Source organism: Python bivittatus, unplaced genomic scaffold (genome assembly GCF_059951505.1).
Source record: "Python bivittatus isolate LINGU-HERP-01145 unplaced genomic scaffold, Pbiv_v1 ctg000020_np1212, whole genome shotgun sequence".
Lineage (NCBI taxonomy): Eukaryota > Metazoa > Chordata > Lepidosauria > Squamata > Pythonidae > Python > Python bivittatus.
Window position 1 is genome coordinate 110068349 of NW_028277030.1, and position 23005 is coordinate 110091353.

Genomic DNA, 23005 nt, shown 5'->3' on the forward strand with positions numbered 1-23005 from the left:
GCCTTTAGACCAGAGCTTCTTCAAGCTCGCCCTGCTCTTCAGAAAGGAGTGCACCTAATCAGTTCCAGCTGAAACATTCCCAGGCTGTGTCCAGGAAGCTGGCTTCTAAAAAAAGATTGTTGGAGGGAGGTTTATTTTGTACCTGGAGAGAAGATGACCACAAATGTGATGGACTATTAAGCTGAAAAAGAAACCTAGAATGGAACTTCCAGGATCAGACAAATTTTTGGCAAGCAAGGGAAACTTGGTGTGAGGGCCAGAGATAATACTTGTTTCTCCCCATTCTCCCCACTCCTGACCCCCATCCCCATGGTGCACTGAAAATCCTGCTCAATTCCAAGTTAAGCCAGCAGTGGGTAGAGAACAGGATAGGAACAAGAGATAGGAAGCTGATAAGGCAACTGGGAAGGATGTTGGGGGTGGGCCAGCAGGGAGGCAGAGGGTGCTTAACGAGTAAACTAATCCCATTTGTCAGGTTTGTTGAGCCTGGTGCTCACTGTGAAAGATCCAGGGCTAGCAGCAGAGTCAGCTGAAGTGGTGAGGTGGAGGGTATCTAGGGAGAAGGCGCTGGGGAGCTAGCATTCCCACCTGAAGGAATATGAAGAAATATTACACAGGGAAGAATGACAGGAGAGAGCCAGTAAAAGGAGGCTTACAGATATATCTGCTCATTGAAGACACCAGCCCTGGCCAAACTGGGGTGGGGTGTTATGTACCCTTTGCCAGAAGCTTTATGTACTCTGAGAGGGGACATTCCGGAGAGGCAATGCCCAATTTGGAGTTGTGCTCTCTATCTTGAAGCCTTTACATGTGCTTACTTCAGATGTGTAGAGTTTAGTTGTCACAGAAGGGCAAAAGACAGGGGCTCTGCAGATGCTCAGAGGCACAGAGGTCCCTTCTTACTTCCTGCTCAAAACATTCCCAGGGTTTACATCCTAATAGAGCCTGATTTCTAATTAAGCCTCAGTGATGAAACCTTAGCACACCTCCTTGGATTTTCACCCTGAGGAATAATGTTGCTAGCTATTCTGTGCTGTTCCAGTATTGCAGAAATAAAATGGGGAGGTGGATATGTCAACATCCTGCCTTTTGCAGAGGAAACCCCTTGTTACAATGTTTAAGATGTGGGGGAGGGGGTCTGGGATGTTGGAAAGCTGGATTACACTCTTAGGGGCTGCCCTCAATTTCTATGGGACCTGAATGGCCAGGTACCCACCTGAGGTCTCAAGATAACAGGGAAGACACCTCTCTATGCCCCACATCCTGTCAGACACATTATACAACCCAGCAACCCCAAATCTCCACCTGGCGCAGGCACACGCACTGATTCAGACAAGACTTACTTGCGGACGGGTGGTAAATCCCCATGTCAATTTTGTAAACTTCTTTGGCGTAATATTCCTCATCACTCCTCTCCTTTTCACAAGAGGCTGCCCTGTGGTTCGCCTTCTCCTGCAGCAAGTCCCTTGTGCTGTTGTAGATTGAGATGACCTCCGGAGGAACCTCCTCAGGCTCTGGGTACTCTTCCGGAGGGCTGGTGAGTTTCAGCTTGCTCAGGATCTGGCCTCGGATCGCCTCAATCCGCTTACGCATGAATTGGTCCATGTCGAGGGTGCTGCACGTAGAGAGGGCAAAGGCCACCGTGGCCAGATCCAGGGTAAGGAACACGCTCAAGAGATAGCAGTGCATTTTAGAAAGAGGTTTAAAAGTGAAAAATAAAATAAAACCCAAATCACGCTTCTTTTCACTCTGCTTCTCCTCTCCCACAAAGAAAGGACCAAAATGTTTCCTGGAATTTTCCCGTGGCAGTTTAAGGTGTGCAAACAAGGTTCAGATCCTTTTTTTTAGAAAACGAGGGATCTAAAGAATAAACGCAACAGATCGCTAGTCCAAACAGTAGCATATACCAGGTTGCCAGTCCGCCAAACTGCTTGATTTGGTTGCAAGTCCAGGCGCGAGTTTGTGAGCAGATGCGATGCTCCAGCAGATGTGGCGGGTTCAAACCAGCAATCGCTTTCTATTAAAAAACAAAAAATCTGCAACAGGTTATTGATAGCTTGTTATAAAAAAAGAAATGCAACAGGTTGCAAAGGTTGCTTAAAAAGCAGGTTGCTGTTTCCCCTCCCGGTTACCAGACAGAGGAGATAATAAAATCCCAAAAACGTTGGGGGGGGGGGTGTGCGTGTGGAATCACGTCTCGTAGATACAAAAAAAAAACAAAAACAAAAAAAACCCAGTTTCTTAGAGAGTTGAAGGAGTGCGTGGAGGAGGGAAAAAAGGAAAGGCAGCTGGCCGCCACTTAAAATGAGGGCTCCCGAGACTCGGCGCCCTGCTGCCCACAAGCTCCCACGCTTCCAAATTGAGATGGCACCGACTGGCAGGCGGAGAGAAGTAGGTCCGGTGTGGGGGGATGCCCCCCTTCTGGGAGGCAGTGCGTCGCTCCCCCCTTTTGCCCAGGGGGCTGCGTCCAGCTGCGAGCGGAGGCGACAAGCGCCCACGTGTGTAGAGATGTGTGTGTGTGTGTGCGCGCGTGCGGGCGCCGGGAGAGACCCCGAGACGCGCCAGGGACAGGCGGACGCCTTCAAGGTGGTTCTGCCGGCTTGCCTCCCTTCTCCTCCCGCGACTCTTGCTCTTCGCCCCCCCACCCCCCTCGCGGCGTGGGCGGCGATCTGAGCGGTCCTGCTTTCCTGGGGGCGGCAGACTGCTGTGGCTGTTTGCATTAACCGACCAGCTCACCTCCCTCCCTCCCTCCCTCCCTCCCTCGCTCGCTGGCGACTTCTGGCTGTACAACTTTTCCAGGAGCTCCCTCCTCTCCTCCTCCTCCTCCTTCTACTCCTCCTCCTCCTCCTCAATTTTTTAAAAAGCCAAACCGAATCAAGAAGGCAGCTACTGCTGCTTCTCCAAGGCTTTCGTGATTCCGCCCCCTCCACCCGCGCGCTTTCTCCTAAGGCTGGGGATTGCAAAGCTCTTTTTCCGCCCTCGCCTTGGCACCTTTCCCCGCGGAGTAGTAGGTGGCGTGCCTTTTTGTATTTTCTTTTTTTTGGCCCACGGCTCCCTCCTTCCTCAGGGAGCTTTGAAGAGATGGGGCTGGCAGGCACGCCGCCTCTCGTCCCCTGGCCTTACAGCCTCTCCCCTCTCTCGGAGCCCCCTTGCTCAACTCACGGCTCTTGCCAGCAGAGAACCTCGCGCTCTTGCCGGAGAGGGCGGACTGATAAGGTTCTCTCGGGGCCGCGGGAGGGAGGGAGGGTGTGTGTGTGTCTCCGCTGCCTCTGCAAAATGACGCGGGGAGAGAGTTGACAGGCGTAGTGGCCGAGCGGACAAGAACTCTGCCGCCTTCTTGAACCTGGGCTGTGTCCTGCTGCTCCCTTTCCCTTTGCGAGGGGAGATACCGAGAGAGCCCGGCAGGTCCGCATCCGAGGAAAGATGGGCACAGAAAGTGTCTTTGGCCAGGAGAGCTACAGCGAGGAGGTAGAGGTGGTACAAGCCGAGTTTTCTTTCTTAGGGGTGTTCCGATTTATGGGCTGCGAACTAGAGTGGGCGACCTGGTGGCTTCCACATGTTTTGGACTTCAACTCCCACAATCCCTTGCTATTGGCCATGGTACCCGGGGCTGACGAGCGTTAAAACCAAAACAGCTGGAAGTCCAGGCTGTCAACCCTGACGCGAACTAAGAAATAGTCAAACATAAGATCTAGTTAGTCTGGACAGAGCTGGCAGACTCATTCCCGCTGCTCCAACGTGGTTCCCAAACTTTGCGCTGTCAGGGACCCATATATTTCATTCCAAATGTCCACTTTCTTGCTTGCCTCCAATTGTAGAATCTTGCCCAGAGTTACAAAACTAAGTTTCTACATACTTTCTGGCAAGATTTGTGCATGCTTTAAAAAACAAAACAAGAGTTGCCAAATGTTCAGTGGCTGCAAGCTGCATCAGTTGTCGAATGCCTTCGAACATTGCAGGGAGATGATCTGTTCATGACTCTCACCTGTCATCGAAGATTCCTCTATGCCGGGGTGGCGATCCATTCCAGCTACAAGAGCCACTTTGATTATAGGATGTGGAGTGAGGGCTGCACGTGCATATTCGGCTTCCTCACTTCATGTCTGGCAGAGGGGCCTAAGTACATCTTGTGCTTTCACTGTCAAACTGCTTGCACACCTGTTACACTGTGGAAGATGCAAAAAAGTCCCTCTGGATGTGCAATACCCCCCCCCATTAATTAACTGATTGATGGTTTTTGGGGCTATGTGACCCTACTGGTGAGAGCTTCTCCAGCATACAGTAATAGTAATCCCCAGTTGCTGATTGGTGGGTTGCCAGACAGGCCACATAGGTTACCTTAGTTGAAGGTGAGCTTTCTGCCTGGAATCTGTCCAGGATGTGTATCCTCTTTTCCCACTGAACTTTGGGACTGGGGATTGATTGATTGATTGACTATTTAATTTGTATGCCGCCCATCTCCCCCCAACAGGTGACTCTGGGTGGCTCACAGTTAAAATCAGAAACCCCATCAACAATTAAAAATCCCCCATAAATAGTTAAAATAAATAATCCATTAAGAATCAAATCTAAACAACAAACCCTGTACATAAATACTAAAAACATTCAAGATGATGGGGGGGGGCAAGGTCAATCACCCCACAAGCCACCTCCACTGGTGCGAGCCCCCATCTGGCCCCCAGACCTTCTGGCATAGCCAGGATTTCACCCCTTTCCTGAAGGACATGAGAGTGGAGGCACACCGGACCTTAGGAGGCAGATTGCTCCGTAGGGCAGGGGCCACAGCAGAAAAGGCCCTCTGCCTAGACCCCACCAGTTGAAATTCCTTGACCGGTGGGGCCTGCAACATGCCCCTTCTGCTGGACTGAGTGGGGCGGGCTGAAGTAACCCAGGCGAGATGGCTCCTCAGATAACCTGGTCCTGTGCCATGAAGGGCTTTAAAGGTGATGACCAACACCTTGAATTGGACCTGGAAGCAGACTGGCAACCAATGCAGCTCGTGTAACAGCGGTATTATATGTGCCCTCCTAGGTGCATTCAGAACTGTCCACGCCACCACATTCTGCGCCAGCTGTAGCTTCCGGATTCTAAGCCTCAGGCTGTTTACCCTGAAATTAGTTGATAGGGAAAACTAGCCTTTATTTCTCAAATAATTTAGAAGGAGGGTTGTCTGAGATTTGATGAGAATATGGTAATTTTTTTTTTAAATCAAACCTTCCTTTGGAAGAGGCATCTTAAATTCAGGGTTATCATCTTGAAGGCTTTACCACGCAGTCCATGCAGTTTAATGGCAGACAGATATAAACATAAGGCAAACCATTCTTTAATGATTCCTGTATTGTTCTTCCTCTCATGTCAAGCTGGGGCCCCAGCAAAAAGTAACTATCATTTAAACTGGTTTTTCAAAGTTTTTATATTTAAATTGGGGTAGACCTTTTGCATTGGTTCAGCACAACTTAGGCTTTTTGCTAGAAAATCTATAGGTTGTTATGCTGGCTTTTTCTCAAAAAAGCTGTTTTGGGGATAAGAAAGATTCCCAAGAAACCACGGGTGACATAGGACCTTCTCTCCAGCTTCCATTGCAACTATTGTTAATTTAACAGAAGAAGAAATGAGTCAAGGTGAAGGCCAGCATATGTTTGCCCAATTGGTTGAAGCAGACTATGCATCACCTCTCTTTCTGGCCAGATTCACGTTAAGTCATAATGTGGTTAGATTGGTTTCAATTTAGTGTTGTACAAACCAAGCTACTGTGATTTCTAAACCATGGTTTATGGCAAGGCATGTTGTATTAGTTTAAAGCAGAGTGTCACTATCTCAGAAACAAATGACATTCACCAACCATTAAAATGTTTCACCTTCCTTCACTGTTGGCTTCTTTCTTTAATTAAAAGACACTTCAAGTCACCTAGGAGTTAGAATAAATGTTTGTAGATATGATATAGGTTCAAATTAATATGAAGATATGATTTGTAGTAATGTTTAATCATCAGATTATCTGTTCCATGTTTCTTGCAAAAGAATCGGTTCTTTTCCACATATTTTAAAAATAAAACTTTATTGCAAAAATGGGGACACCTAGAAGGTTGCTAACTAAGCAAAAGGATCTTCTATTTCCTTTTTAGGTTGAAAAATTATGTGATCTTTAACAATCTTGTAGTTTCTTTTTACACTGATTTAGATTGTTAAACACTTTTTTCCTCCTTCCTAGCATTTTCCCCACAGGTGCAGGGTCTGCTTTTCTTCGGATCAACTGAATGTTGATCCATTGGTTGTGACAGGAATAATGCAAAGTATAAGGTAGAAAAGAAAGTCACTTTCTGCAACTGATGAACACATCATTATGTAACATATCTGGCCATATTTTATAAACTAAATGCAATTGTATAAAAATTTGTTTTGGAAATTATAATGTAATTTTTAGAAGTTGCAATGTGATGACAAACAATTTTATATCCTTAAAGCAACACTGTTTCAAAAGTAACATGGATTTGAAATGCTCAGTCTTATTGAAGAACATTTTATTGAAGAACATTTGCACTTTCTTGTTACATGCTATGACTATCCTTCAAAAAAGCATATTGTTGGTTGCATAGTCAGCCAGATGTTTAGACTGGATTTGGCATTTTTATCCACCTATGAAGTCCTTCCCAAGGACTTGGGATAGGCAGATGTCGTTTGATTGTGTTAAAGGTATCATTGCAGGATATAAGCTGTTCCAAGTAAAGCTGCCTTTTGCAACTGACGGATGGTGATTTTGTCAACGCCGATGGTCTTCAAGTGGTCTCCAGATGTTTTGGGATTGCATTTAAGGCGATTATTATTACTGGTATTATCCTTGATTTCTTTTGCCACAGTTGTTCTATTTCTATTTGCAGGTCTTTGTATTTTGTTATTTTCTCTAGTTCTTTCTCTTCTAGTCTGATTATTATTATTACCCAGAGTTCTCACTCGAGGCACAAATAACCAGGCTCAAATTATCCTAATTCAGTCACATTATGTGAAGAACTAGCTTCCTGGAGAAGGCTCTGATGCTGGGAAAGGTGGAAGGAAAGAGAAGAAGAGGAAGACTAGCAGCAAGCTGGAGAGACCATTATAGGGATGATGGGGGTACTGTTGGAAGACCTGAAGGACCAGGTTAGGGACAGATTGCCATGGAGAAAATCTATCTATGTGGTTGCCAGGAGTCGAAAATGACTTGGTGGCACATCATCCATCCATCCATCCATCCATCCATCCATCCATCCATCCATTCCTCCTCCTCCTCACCACCACCATTATTATTATTTCAAAATGCCCCAAATCTTTATTGCAATAGTCCAGCCTGATATTCTGTGGCCATAGGGCATTTTCAATCACTGAGCAAACTTCTGTAGTAGAATGCTCTTAAACATTGTAACTGCTGAATCCCCCACAAGAGACCAGCTATAGAACCTTTGGAAACAAAATAAGCAAAGTGGTCAGGTAGGGAATCAGGAAAAGTGATTGAGATAAATTTCCATGAAGGAGATCATCTTTTTTTCAGTGTAGCTTTTAAAGACAGAAGAGGCCTGGGCCTGGAAATCCTTAATAAAGTTTAGATCAGGAGACAACAAAGACTAGAAATGAAGCAAATGCTGAGATGTGCTCCCTTGTCAGCATATTAGAGATTGGTATTACTCCTTAGAGATTATTTTACAGCAGGGTTTCTCAACCTTGGCAACTAACTTTCCAATGTGTGGACTTCAACTCCCAGAATCCCCCAGCCAGCATGCTGCACATTTCTGAAAGTTGCCAGCGTTGACAAACACTGTTCTACAGCATTGCAAATTAATCCACTTCTAAAATAAAAGTAGTAACAGCTGCAAAGCCTATGCATAAATAAAGTTGCTGTCTCTCATTCGGAACCTCACGCTTAACTCCAGTGCCTATGACTTTGGTCCAGTTTTTAATTTGACTTGCATGCCAGTTGCTTAAGAAACTCAGTGCTAAGGTGCCAATCCCAAAAACAGACAAGTTCAGAGTTAAATGGATTCTCTTTAAAAGTGGAAAAGTAAAATCTTAGGTGAAGCTTGACTCCTGGTAACTTCTTGGAAATGTCCATGTGGTATTCTTACAACAATACATTAACAGTTTCCCACTGACTTCTTCTGAGATGGTACAGTGGAACCTCGGGTTACGAACGCTTCTATTAATGAACTTTTTGGGTTACGACCAGCTCCGGCCGCAAAATTTTTTTTTTCTTCGGTTTGCGAACTCCGCCTCAGGGTACGAACAGGATACGTGGCCATTTTTCCGCCCGACACGGTCCGCAGCCATTTTTCCACCCGACACGTGGTCCGCGGCCATTTTTCCGCCCGTGACACGTGGTCCGCGGCCATTTTCCGCCCCTGACACATGGTCCGCGGCCATTTTTCCACCCCGACACGTGGTCCGCGGCCATTTTTCCGCCCCGACACGTGGTCCGCGGCCATTTTTCCGCCTGACACATGGTCCGCGGCCATTTTTCCGCCCGACACGTGGTCCGTGGCCATTTTCCTGCCCCGACACGTGGTCCGCGGCCATTTTTCCGCCCTGACACGTGGTCCGCGGCCATTTTTCCTCCCCGACACGTGGCCTGCGGCCATTTTCCCGCCCCCGACACGTGGTCCGCGGCCATTTTTCCGCCCCGACACGTGGTCCGCGGCCATTTTTCCGCCCCGACACGTGGTCCGTGGCCATTTTTCCGCCCCTGACACGTGGTCCACGGCCATCTTCCGCCCCTGACACGTGGTCATAGGGAGGGGGACTCTCCCTCCAAGCAATAGCCGCCTCCCTGTCCTCCACACCAGAACGGATTAACGGTAATTACATTGAACCTTATGGGGAAATTTGCTTCGGGTTGCGACCAATTCGGGTTGTGGCCAGAGTCACGGAACGAATTAAGTTCGTAAACCGAGGTTCCACTGTATTTCGACTTTTTAGTCTTGTCTGCTGCCATGGAATTCCCTGGTGGTTTTCTATTCAGATACTGAGTGCATCTGACCCTGCTTAGCCAAGAGGATCTTGCCATTAACGCTCAAGCAGACATAAGAACTCCTCCACTTCAAGCCAGTCAGCTGAACATACGCAAGCTATGGAGTAAAAAGGCAGAGTCAGAGGGCATTCCTACTTGCAGGTAATCTTTTACAACCTGACTCACCTGCAGCAAAATGAAAACAGGCTATGTCATTATGGTTGTAATTCTTCATTAAGGAGTAAGTCGATGCATTGTCTTTTGTCCAACCTGCAAAGGGCCAAGTAGCAGTGAATTTCTAATTTAAGCCAAAAATCAGAGCAAACAACCCAAGAAAGGCACCCAGGCTCAATGAGCAAGATAGGGGTAGATATTGGGTCCCGCCCAGGAACAGGTGTGAATCAGTTCTTAACAGCAATTATTCTAGTGCTGAAGTCCACATTGAGGGGGTCAGAAATACCCAAGAGCCTTTTGCTTTATACCAGTCGCAGCTGAACCTGTAGCTGATTTGCTGAGGTCAGGTGCTACCCGCCTCAGCCTGGCACCCTTCCTTGCCCCTGGCCATTGTCCACCTTGCAATCTTTTGGATTTTGACTCACTATGGATGGCATTCCTCAAGGCTAGGAGGCCTTGACTCTAGTGGAAGATCTGAATCCTCTATAGCAAATTCAAGGTCAGTAAGGCCTGAACTCGTTTCTTTACTGGTACTCAGGTTTGGCTCAGAGATTTCTGACCTGATAGGGTCTTCTGCTTGCTCATCTTTACACTGTATGTCCAGCTGGGTCTTGATACAAATGCCTGAAAAGAGAAACTGTTACTTGGCTGGGGGATAGGCTGACAGAGGTTGCTGCAAGAAATAGCTGTTCTTTCATGACTCCTCACACTTTGGCATGGAGAAGGTAGTTTGTGCCAAGAGATGCTTTTGGGTTTTGCCATAAATTGAGCCAGTACAAACCAGTCTTACCTATGACTGACATACAGCGATTGGCTGATAGTTGCGGGGTGCTATTTTTCAAGGGTAGAAAGATCTGGCACACAGGCCAAAACACACAGAGGCCTACAAGGCAGCTTCACTGCTAACCAAATACGTAGCTAGCACACAAGTACATTCTCTAGATGTGGCTCTGAAGACAAGTTCTGTACAACTCACCTTTCACCTCAGCTCTCCCACACTCCCTTTCAAAACCTAATCTGGCAATAGGAAAAACAAATAAGGGGTGTCTTGCAGCAGGGAAAACCTCAAGTCTGAATGTCGGTAGATGCTCCGAGGTCTCTAGTCAGTGCTGACAAACATGAGAACTAGTTAATACGGAAGCGCGTGTACACAGACCTCCATTTCCCTGCTTCCCTACATACCAACAGATATTTGGCTGTGCCTGCAGTCAACATTTTATGCTTTTCACTTTGTAAATTGCTTTAAACTTTGCTCTGAATCATGGGAACATTTATCTCATAATTAATATATGTAAATATCCATGGTTGTATCTATATCTTAATCTAGATGCTCAGGTCTGTCAGTCCCATTCCATTCCATTCAGTTTTGGGAAAGAAAATGGAAAACAACATCTCCTGATTCAGATTGGGCCCAAATTTAAGAAACTGAATTGTGGCCAGTTCAAATCAGGGCCAATTTACTATGCTTGAATCATGGCCTGTTGGGGTCAGACGAGAGAAGTCATTAACGGTTGTGCTGATGAAGCGTGTTTATCAAATACCCACAAACACCTTTAACTTTATACTGTTTCATATGTTGGATTGTTGGGCTCATTGGCCTGAGGTGGAGAGTAGGTAGATCCATTTTGGTTTGGAGGTCTGTCTTGTTGGCTTATGAAGCAAGCATTTTTAAGAGGAACAAAAACTGTTTTCTTTTGCTTGATATTATGCAAACAATAAATGTTTCAAAGATTCCTAAACCTGAGGAATGAAACATTCATTCTCCAGCTCTATTTCACATTGTATTCTAGAGTTTGATCACTGTTGCTATTAGCAGAGTTAAAAACTGAAGAAGTCTGGTAAGATTTTTACCCAGTAATATTTACAAGGCAAGATACTCCTTGACCAGAACTTTACTCCTATTCAAGCCCAGCCCATAGTTATCTAACATTTGCAAGAGAAATGCACTTTTTACCATTTGGTAAAACTGCTGATGTTGCTGTTATGTATTGAGGTAAGAATATTAATTATGGAGTAAATCATGTATTTAAGTTAGATTTTAATTTAAAGTCTTTTCTTTTTAACTCCTCCCCCCCCCCCGCAGTAACTATGACATCTCTCTCGAAAAATTAGCTTTAATCTAACTATAAATGTATCAGCCTTACAATTAAACTAACAGAGCACATTAATAAATTTCGTTTTTTTCCTGTGGTTTATTCTGACCTTAACTCTTCTAAAAAGATTCAGGGGGTATATGAGGATCTGCTCCATTCTTAGATGCTATTCCATCTGCAGATGGACACAGCAGGATACAACCCTAAATCAAGATATATTTTGTGTTAAATGGGATTGGGCAGTGCACTATTATTTGGGAAAAGTAATTTGGACCTTGCACAGAGCACAGTACTTCTCCACTATTTATTAAAGCAACCTTTTTTTCCCAGGCCTGAAAAAAGATGCTACTGCTTGGAGGAGTTGACTAATTAAAGTTAATGCAACCCTTAAAGCACTGCCACCTTTTTTCAGGTTCATGCAGCAGCCTAAAAAAATAGTTTGGTTGCTTTAATGAATTGCAGAGAAGAGCTGCGTTCAGACAAGGTCTAAAGTACTTCTTCCAAATCATTTTCAAAGCATGCAGTTGTAAAACGAGGCTTTTCAGAACCAATCTGAGATGTCTGAAATACATTTGATTTTACCTACCGAATAGAATCAAGACTTTACTAAGTAGAAATCATTGGAGCTGGTAAATTAAAAACAGTATTTTAAGAATGGACAACCCACAGGCATTTCATGTTCATATCATGAAAAAACTGTTCATTTGTTCACAAATAATCAGAATATGCTTCAACAGGCATTTTATAGTGGCTACATTTGAACTCAAAAATCAAGAGAGTCATTAGATGGCAGCAAAGAGGGTTTTGTGTATTTCTTTGTGGAGATCCAGGAATGGTCTGCATTTTGTAGCATAGATTTTGTACCCTTTATTTCATGCTTTGTTACTTTGATTGCTTGATGCCGAGGCTTGTCCAGGATAGGATGATGCAGAAAGAAGGCTGCCTAACAGATTTGCTGTATTTTCACATTTCACATCACTTTCTAATCATGACTCTCATCTTTAGGTGGTATATTTTGCCCATAAGTAGGGGAAGCTGTGGTTAATTAGCTGTACTAAGGAGCCTTTAAAACTGAGACTCCATACATCCATATCTATCATCTACTGTAATGTGACAATTATGCTGGTATCAAGCAGGCTAGTTCTGATTAATGCTTTGGTGAAAAGCTTCTTAGAAATCCTATCTTGCTACCTTTAGTGAAAGAAAAAAAAAAGTCAGGATTGCTTAATCATCATATCTCCTAATTTAAGATGTAAAAGCTGGCTGAAATTTGGCAGTGGAAACAATAGTTTTGCTGAGTCAGGTTTGCAGAAATGCAACTTTAGTAGCACAACATTCACATCCAGTGAAACATACATACATCTTAGCTATTTTTCAGCTCCTTTTTGAAACTTCATTGTGATGTACAAAGTACTTCCAGCAAAGGTCTCTATCTCTTCTGGTATGCAATCAAGCATATTTGGTCTGCTACATCTAGGTTTAAGAGGGCCAGTTTGGTGTAAGGCATCAGGCTAGAAATCAGGAGATCATGAGTTCTAGTCCCACCTTTGACATGAAGCCAGCTGGGTTACCGTGGGCCAGTCACTCTCTCTCAGCCATAGAAAGGAGGCAATGGCAAACCACTTCCAAAATCTTGCTAAGAAAACTGCAGGGACTTGTCTAGGCAGTCGTCAACACTGACTTGAAGGCGTATATACATGCACACATCTAGGTTTACAATGTGAAGCCTTCTGATACCTTGTGTTTCCAGTGCTTTGGAAAAGGACTGCCAGGATCATGGATATCTGACTGACCAAGTTACAGTAGCCTAGTTCACAGATAATATAAAGCCACAATAGATGGGTTTGCAAACCATAAGTCAAATGTCCACATTATGACTTAGTTTTAAGTGGCACCCAGGCCATTATGTCATCAACATGACTGTAAGTACACTCACGACTAATGACAATGCAAATCACATTGTATGGAAGCACTCCCAAAGATATGCCGTGGCCTACAGAAAATAAAATCAGCACAAATTTTGACTCCAATTTAAGATCCAATATTAGTTTTGTGTCAAATAGGATTTTAGAATAAGTCGCATTACCAGAAGCTTATTCTTATCAAAATCTGAACAGCCACCTATTTCTTAATCCTACAAATTCCAGACCTTAATGCCATCAGATGAAAGGCCTTCATCAACCTGTTTACCTGGGTGGCCAGCCAGATACCCATGGGAGGCTCACAAGCAGGGTAGGATCGTAACGGCCTTCACTTGCTACTTTTATCCCCTCCAACTGGTATTTAGAAGCATCCAGAAATTACTGGATTTATCTTCCACTGATTTACTGTATTTAGCTCTCTTTTAAAACTATGCCAATTGGTGATGCCTATCACTATATCTTGTAAAACCAAATTATATTATCCATCTATCCAGCCAACCATCTATTAAAAAGAAAATGTCCAGTCTTGGTCATTGCACTCAAATCTTGGTCTTCATGGCATTGTTTTGCTTTTCCCATTCCTTTGCTTCATGTGGTTGATACAAAAACTTTTTACTGCCCCCAACCACACATCTGTTTGAAAAATCTGTACTTAAATAATATGTCTTGAAGGGAAAAACAAATTAATCTAAATTATACATTACCACTTGGATAATTTTATTGTGATGATGAAAGCAGGTTAATTAGGAGAAGATATTCAGATGATTACACAAATCTGTAGCATTTAGATATTTTTTAAAATAATGGCTGAAAGTAGAAAATAATTAACATTTATTCACAGAGTTTCACAAGTCTAAGGGCAATCTAAGGTGTCTATCACTCATTAGAAAATTGGTCTTAAACTAGTTTGGGAAAATAACATCCAAGATTAATTTCATAATATATCAGTAAAGAAATGCAGGATAAAAAAGTGCTTTCCTATTGTGCCTCAAGTACACATTAAACATATGGAAGACCTGGGTACAAATCTTCAGTCAGCTATAATCTTGTGCAATTTTTAATATTGAATTAACATTAGTCTCTTACCTGGAAAACAAAAAAAATACCTTATTTCATAAAATAATTCCAAGGTGGAAGTGTTCTAATACTATCATGTCGGGAGTCTCTTTCTCTCTTCCACACAAGGGAGAACCAAAAAAGAAAAAGAAAGAGAGTATGTTATAATGGCAAGGCAAGACAACAATCCACAAGAATTTGCTGCACACCATTGAGAACTAGAGTCATATGGGAAATCATACAGAAAAGGTGAATGACTAGGCGAGCAAATAAAGCTAGCAATTTATTCACTAGTTAGATTCACACATTGTGCTAAACCATAATGTGATCTATTGAGCCAAAGGAAACCACATTAAACCTGAACTGTGATGTGAACCCAGCTAGTGAATTAGTGAGTGAGTGAGTTTTTGACTAATACAGGATCTTAGATATAATCTTTACACAATCTGGCTACTCTGCCAATATCTCATAGTTACCTAAGTCAATAGACATTTTTCTCATGTATGTAATCCATTTCTTTTACTGTAATGTGTTATTAGGTGATAGTAAGAATCTCAGAAGACTAAGCTAAGACCCATATAGTAACAATATACAGTACTATTTATAAGATCACCTCTATCCTTTCCTTGCCCCCAAATTTTAGTCATTTAATCATAGACATTCTAAGTTGTATTAATACTTTATATTTAATAATTACAGAAGGCAAAGAGTGCATTTTTCATTCAGGGACCTCAGCTTCTAACATAAGAATGAGAAAAATATTTATCTTTCCACTTTCTCCACACCATGCATAATTTGGTGTCATGACCCTTCTCACTGGCTGTTTTATCTCAACCTAAAAAACCACAATGAATACATGGATACAGATAAAATAATATACATACATCTACTTTTTTTCTGACAGTGGTCACAAATCTTTATCTTGTAAGTATTTAAGATGCTGAAAATATGAACTAATTTTCTTTCAGCAATCCTTAAATGACTACAGTAAAATCCTGATGTTTGCATATACCCTGCAATAGCCAAAATAATTTTTCTCCCTCTACTTATTTAATTCTCCCTGTTTTTGAAAAATATGAACCTGTTATTCAAGTTGGCATTAAGCTTTTTATTCAACAGCTTATATACCTTGAAACTGAAATGTGCTATATTTTTGGATATTAAGAAAAAGTCAAGCTCAATTCCTGGACATGTTCAACTCACTTCTTGGCTGTAATACAGAAGTTGTTTGCCATTGCCTTCTTCAGATTTTTTTTTTTTTTTTTGGCTTTCCCAGGCTATTCTACAGCCCTGGAATTTCCTGGTACTCTTCCATCCAAGAAGAAAACTGGTTGGGCCCCACTTAGCATTTTTTTGAGATCAACCAAGCTTCCCTAGGTGCTGTCTTCTGCTGTGGCATTTTATAAATATGGGTTGCATATAAACAGGAAATTTAGCTTCAGATCCATAGCTTCAAATTGGGAACTTTACAAGTTTTCAAACTGAAACACTAGGCACACATTAGGAAAATGTTTTATTTGGACCAATCAAAGATCACATAATTACAGAGCAAGCTTTTGCGTACTTCAGAACTTTTCAGCAACTCAATGTTAGCATACCTAATGTAACATATTTAATTCTGTGTGCTGTATTTGTCTTGTATAGGAGTTGTCCATAGCAAGAACTGTATATTGCATGATGAAAGAAAGCAGAAGAACAGCAGAAATCAGGATATATATTGATAATTAATAATATTAAAGTCATACAATTCACCTTTCCATTTGAAGTTATTAGACATTTTTAAGGTGGTGGATGAAAATATACCAGTTTGTTCTGGTGTTTAATGAGCAGTTCTGCCAAGCAATATGATGGTCTAGTGATCGAATACCTGAAGTCAAATACAGCAACACCCATTTTCCAATATTTCATAGAACACTACCTAAAGGATAAATTCAGAACTTCAACATGCACAACCACAAGTATAAAAATATGTATCATGATAATCTGAGAAGAGAAATATAAATCTTACCAATCACCCTCACCACTTTGTTCTACATAAAAGTTTGATTTAGTAAAATTTCAGCACATTACATTGTATGGACAACCATTTACATAAGATGAGAACGGATAACAATTTGCCCAACAGATAATCCCACTGTTGAATGTTTTGGTGATCTCATTACTTTACACTTTTTAATATGTCATCATGGATCTAAGTCCACAGAGGGGATTTATAAATGTGTCCCCTCCTTTTGAATACTTAGAAACACCTTGAAGTAGTGCCAGTAGATGTAATTTCGGCTATCCTAAGGTGGTCAGCTGAGGCTGGTGTTTTGCATTCCAACACTGATAGTGGAGGTGGGTCTACTCTGATGTTTTATGTTTCAGCTGTTTCTGTTTAATCTTTTGCTAGTAAAAATGGCTGCAACCTGCCCTAAGCCCATCATTAGAAAGTATATATCATGAAATAAGAAGAGCTTGTATCTGGTATAGGAGAAGCTGGTAATGTAAAGTGCCATCCTGATGCTTGAATGTAATTTAAATGCTTTATGAGAGAGGAAGATCAATTTCAACTCTGCACAGATTATGCCAAGATGCACAGGAATCTCCAGATTCAGGAAATGTACTAGAAAACAGTCAGGAAGCTTCTAGAAACAGGGAAATTCCCAGGACCACATGTCACCTATCCTTACTACTGGAATTTCCCTGAGACTATTTGATTAAACGGGGCTGCATCAAATGAAAAACACTGATTCCATTTGGAACCCTTACCCATCATGAAGGAGGAGCTTGTTAGGTAGAACAGCAGAGGTATAAACAGGATGCAGAATGCATTATAGCAAACCCATTGTCCCCTTCAAACTATCTGCACAGTCCTTAGGTCCATGCTCTAATAACCATGAAGTTCAGCATGCAAGTTCACTAAAAATCAAGCTTCACAATCCCTTTCTCCCCAGTACCCCAAAACAGAACAAAAATGGCCCACCACAGCCTCTATCCTGAATTTTCCTCCACCCTTTAAAATCTCAGTTATATCCAGCTATCACAACACTCCTGAGAAAAAAAGTAACCTATAGAGCCTTTCTAATCTAATAGCCTCTACAAGAGCAGTGCATTTTACACAACAAGAATATTTTACCATGTATTTTATGGTAAAAATGAAGCCAAGTTGCAATCACTGAAGTGGAAAGACAAGCAAAATCTTATATTAATGTCAGTCAGTATTTAAACTTCTAGTGATCTTTTCAAAACCCTTCTTTTTCTGCCTCTGTTCTGAGTATACAAAGAGTTTTGAACCTGTTTAGTTTAGGAAATACTGCAAATTTCTGGTCTGTTAGACAATGTCTTGTTCAGATGAATTAAGAAAACTCTGTATGGTATAAAAAGGCATCTTTGTTTGAATCAAGCCCTCTTTATAAACACATGTGGATCTGTAAATCACTTTCAATATTATCAATTTGAGTCCCTTTCATTCTTCTGTTTGATACTACCATAATTTTTCCAATCAAACTCTTTATCCCAGTCTTTATTTGAGGCTACCATCATGTAGTCTTCTCATTGTATTCTCCATGTCTGTCCTTCAAATTTCAATGCACCCTAAAAACTGGGAGAGGAAGAGTAGATGAAAATTAAGTAAATTGTAATTGAAAAATTCAATATTCTAAATTTATTATAATCAATAATCTAATTCAGAAATAGGTTGAAAATAATACAAAATGTCTTACAAAATTGAAATAATTCAAATGTCTATCTTATACAATCAAATAGGTGGTACCTATCTAAGTGGAAAGCACTCAGTGCTTCAAAAAATAATCAATTTATGAATTTTAAAGAAAGAAGATTATCTGAGAAAATTCTGCAAATTCTGCAGTTTCACATGTCTTGGCAGATAAATTTATGTGTCACAACAATTAAATAAATGGGGAAAATCCAAGGGGGCTGCTGACATTTTCTTCTGACTGTTTTTTACTTCTTTTAACTTTGTAAGTAGCTTTTGCCTATGGCAAAACAGTGGAAGGGCTGAAGAGCTAAATTTGACTAGGAACAAATAGGAGGAGGGAAAACTGGGAATTAAAACAAAAAACCCTGACGTTTCAGGTGTCTGCATAAAAGACTTGAAAAGCCCTCAAGTAGCTTCCCAATTAGGAACAGTCTAAAACACTTTATGCCCACTACTCTACCCGAGTACTGTATAAAAAACCCAGAGGTCCCTGAGGGAGGGAATGCAATTTTTACCTCTTGTCTGCTGGCCCCTAACAGGTTTTTGGCTTTTGTGGGCTTATTTACAAGGTTGAACCAAAAAAATATTCTGGAAATACTAACGTATGAATACAACTGTGAAAAGGACTTTTTCCTAGCATGTTTCAGGCCTTATCAGGATTGCCTGTCAGATTGCCCAGAAAATTTGATGCTGATTATTGTTCTTCATTTCTCAACTCAGAACCACCCAACGTGCAAGGATAATTAATAGAGTTCCATTCTTCCTGTTATAGATAAATCATTAGGCTGACCAAGACAATCTCCACAGAAAGTAAGTCCTGAAAGCCCAAGTGTAATGAATTTAGAAACCCCTATCTGATCCAAGAATACCTGGAACTGTATGACAACCATTTGTTCCAGCAATCCAAGACTACTCCCATAACAATGTTTTACTGAAGATGCCTTCAATAAACAGAGTTAATTATAGATGATTGTTTCAAACGTGTCAGAACTTATTTTAACCTCTGCAAATTTTAGACGGACATTTGGTTCAGTTGTGTATATATGTTATATAAACTCAACACCCGATGATACAAGCTCCAAAGCTCCACGTTTACTAGCCAATTGGATATAATTGCATTTGTGCATGAAAGTACATGCAAAAACATATCTAAATGGTTCATCAAGTTTCAGATGAGAATTATAGTACACAGGGAGCTGCACTACTCCCTTTAATTTTTTCTTGTTGGATCAAGGTAAAAAATGAACAGATCAGAACTACATTTTCCAGCTCCACCTCATTACAAGGGATACTGAAATGATACATGCAGACTGAAGGCCAATTTCAATTGCTCTGTGTAAGCAAGGCTCACACAAGAATCGGGGTCAGATGCTTCAATAAAAAGCAAGCTAGTAGCCAGTAATAGGAATGAGATAATATCACATCTCCCTCTTGGGCTTAATTTACAGTTATCTCTGGAAAAGACTTCTTTATAGCACTCCAGATGGCCTTATGAACTCCTGTATTATTCTCAAGATACTGCTGCATTAAGATCTTCTGCAGTGATCTAATGTGCCAGGAAACATGAGTTTAATAAAGCCCCCCCCCCCGAAAAAGTTCACATTTAAGTACTTTGAACTCATATTCAACTACTTTGTAACCATCTTATAATAGTTATTACTGCCTAGGTGCAAAGCTAACTCAGCCAGGGAAAAAGTCATTGCCAGTATTTATGGAAAGCAATCAGGTGGGGGGTGCTAATCCAAGTTTTTTTCTGCCTAGAAACTAGTAGTATGCAGAAATGGTGGTAAGAAACAGAAAGAGTGAAGGGTTTTAAGTTCAGCATTTACGGCTTCACTAGTTGCCAGATCTTTAAGGTTCAAGAAGCGGTAAAATATTTTATACAGTGCAACAGCACCACTCTGTGGCTTCAGTTCAAGCAAGAACATACAGTGCTGGGTTAGTATGTTGCAAGTGCCCTATGAAAAAACAGTTTATCAGATATACTGAGTCACAACTAGGTCTTTGAGGGTTTCTTACAAAACATACTTGTTACTAAAAATTAGAAGGTATCTCTGCCAATTCATCTGACTTCCAATCCTCTCCCTTCTATTTATTTTCTTATTCCTTTTACTTATTATGTGTATGAAGTTTTAGTTCTTTGAAATGTCCTTTGAAATGTCCTTTGAAATGTCCTCAAAATCCTGATTTGTCTTTAAAGTTCTGAATCCACTGATTCATGAACCTTACATTTTTATTTGTACAGTAATAATTTTGAACAAATCCATTTTAACTGCATAATCTACATTCTCCAGCATCTGTAGTAAAGATTATTTTACATGTTAATTTGCCCTAAAATCATATTATGTTTTCATTAAACCATTTCCAGTAAAATAAATGAAACTGCTTCCAAAATTTGATTTAGGACAAAGTCAACCATTTAAGCCTTATTTTTAGAGTAATTATTTCTAATCCACTGTATGAAACCACCTCTTAATTTCAAAAGGCACTCAGTAGCTAATAAGCAAAATCATTTTAACATTAAAACATCATTTCAAAGAAAACTTTTAAAATAGTAAGTTACTCTACGTGCTTTCAAAAGTAGTCTACAATGTTTTAGCATAAATAATATGTTCCTCCCATGACAGCTCACAGAGTAACACAGAAGAAAGACTGTGGATATCTAGTTTTGGCAATGATCTCCACCTACCTCCAGTTTTGGTCCTACCCAATGTCACAATGAAGGCTGAACAGAAAAAAAAAAAGTCCTCCAATTTTAGATTTACTTGCCCCTGCTTTCATACTGAAGAACTGTAGCAAGGGTCCATGTACACGAAACTTTTCCCCTAACACAACTATTCGAATATGCACTAGAACTGCATATTCGTCAAAGCCCATCAACCAGCTCTCTCTTGATTGTTTCACAATCTTCTTTAATATCTGCCTTTTATAAAGAAGAAACACAAGAGGAGGCAGAGGAGCTTTGTTACTAGGAAATATCACTTCCTAACAATTTCCTTCTTAGAAGCAACAGAACTGTACATGCAGAGAATGCATTTAGGACCTTAAACAGCTAGGAATCTTTTACAGGATTATCAAAGAGAAGAATGCAATACTAATATCGAGAATGAGTACCCAGCATCAATTAAAATCAAACACCCTATTCAGAAGTTAATAAGTTAATCAAATATGTAGAAGTGGTAGTGAGAAAACAACGCATATACTAGCCACACGTTCTGCAACCTTCTTTTCAACATTACTCTGAAAATGGCAAGGTACATAAGCTCTTAAATGAGCTCATGCTAGTCAGTCAACATTAACACTGGTGGATATACACAGAGGTTTCACTATCCTCTTCCCAGAGACAAAATGATATACAGGACAAACTGTTTTGAGGGATGAATTATACTGATTCTACACAAAACAGGACAAAGCACTGGCTACACAAATTGATCCAATAAAGAAGGAACTAAGATCACAGATGTATTGTCGAAGGCTTTCACGGCCGGCATACGATGGCTGGTGTGGGTCTTCCGGGCTGTGTGGCCGTGTTCTGGAAGTTTTGTTTCCTAACGTTTCGCCAGCACCTGTGACCGGCATCTTCAGAGTGCAGGAGCACAGACAGGAGCAGTTCTCTCTGTGCCCAGGGTGATGTGACCCTTTTGTGGGTATTTATAGAGTTCTGAGGGGGGAAAGGGGGGATTGGGGGGGTGTGGGGGGTTGGGTTACTGAGTGGCTGCTTGTTTTTGTATCAGCATCTGTGTGTATCTTCCTGGGGATTAGGCAGGGTTTTTTCTTCTATTGAATTGTTAACGAGGGGCTGCTGGGAGTGATTAGCAAGTTCATTGTGTGAACTGTTCACAGGTCCTGGTGGTTGAGCTGAGTTCGTTGACCTTTTGCAGGCTGTATTTTTCAGGACTGGTAGCCAGGTTTTGTTGATTTTTTATGTGGAATCAGCCATCCGCCACCGTCCTGAAGAGGAAGCAGAGGAAATAAGGGGTGAAATAGCAAGGATCCTACGGAGAGCAAAGCCCCCCACCAGCAACATAACGAAGAAAGAGAGAAATGCCATAGAAACCCTCAATTCGGACCCCGACATCATCATCCTGCCGGCTAACAAGGGCAACACCACGGTAATTATGAAAACAGATGAATACAAAGACAAAGTTAGAGAACTACTAGACCCCACCACATACAGAAAACTAAAACGGGATCCGACCAGCAAAATCATGAAACAAACCAACACCCTGACGAGGAGCTCCTCCCTTCACCCCAACGTACTTCAACACATATGCAAGACAGAAACCCTTACACCCAGACTATACGGACTCCCCAAAATCCACAAAGACTTGATCCCACTCAGACCCATCGTAAGCGCCACTGGCTCCCTGACATATGAATTATCCAAACATCTGGCCACCCTTCTACAGACCCACGTTGGACAGACTCCAGCCCACATCAGAGACTCAGGACATTTCATCGACAAAATCAGCACCCTGAAACTCAACCCCACGGACAAACTGGTCAGCTTTGACGTGGTCTCCCTGTTCACCAAGGTACCAGTGAGGGACACCCTGGCACTCATCAAACAGATCTTCCCAGAAGACATCACAGCTTTATTTCAGCACTGCCTAACACTGCCCAGTTACTTCCTATGGGATAATGAGTACTACGAACAGATGGATGGTGTCGCCATGGGAAGCCCCCCGAGCCCAGTCGTAGCAAATTTCTACATGGAACATTTTGAAAAACGGGCTTTAGAGACTGCACCCGTTACCCCAACAGTCTGTTCCGATTTGTGGATGACACCTTCGCAATTTGGAGTCAGGATGAAGAAGACCTAGAGAAGTTCCTGAACCACCTAAACAGCGTCCACCCCAATATACAATTCACCAAGGAAAAAGAAGTGGACGGCCAACTTCCATTTCTAGACACGTTGGTCATACGCAAACCAGACCTCAAATTAGGACACAAAGTCTACAGAAAACCCACCCACACAGACCGGTACCTGCACAAAAACTCCAACCACCACCCACGTCAGAAAAGAGGCATTATCAAAACCCTCATGGATCGTGCCAATCGGATCTGCGAAACCCAATTCCTAAAC

The 23005-nt window shown here is 41.8% G+C and overlaps 1 protein-coding gene and 1 long non-coding RNA gene across 3 annotated transcripts in view; both read right to left on the minus strand.

The window, feature by feature from the left end:
- TGFB2 (transforming growth factor beta 2) overlaps positions 1 to 2732 on the minus strand; it is a 91154-nt gene extending 88422 nt beyond the window's left edge. Inside the window, exon 1 of the mRNA XM_088146557.1 lies at positions 1344 to 2732. Coding sequence (XP_088002683.1) covers positions 1344 to 1689 — 346 coding nt within the window. The 5' untranslated portion in view covers positions 1690 to 2732. The remainder of the gene's footprint in view (positions 1 to 1343) is intronic.
- Positions 2733 to 2785: 53 nt separating this feature from the next.
- The window catches only part of LOC112542243 (uncharacterized), a 54898-nt gene continuing 34678 nt past the window's right edge, over positions 2786 to 23005 (minus strand). The window contains exon 4 of one of the 2 annotated variants that reach the window (XR_015797241.1): positions 2786 to 17802. This is a non-coding gene — a long non-coding RNA (uncharacterized LOC112542243). Of the gene's footprint in view, positions 21871 to 23005 lie in introns of both variants that reach the window. The other variant, XR_015797240.1, reaches the window with a different exon arrangement.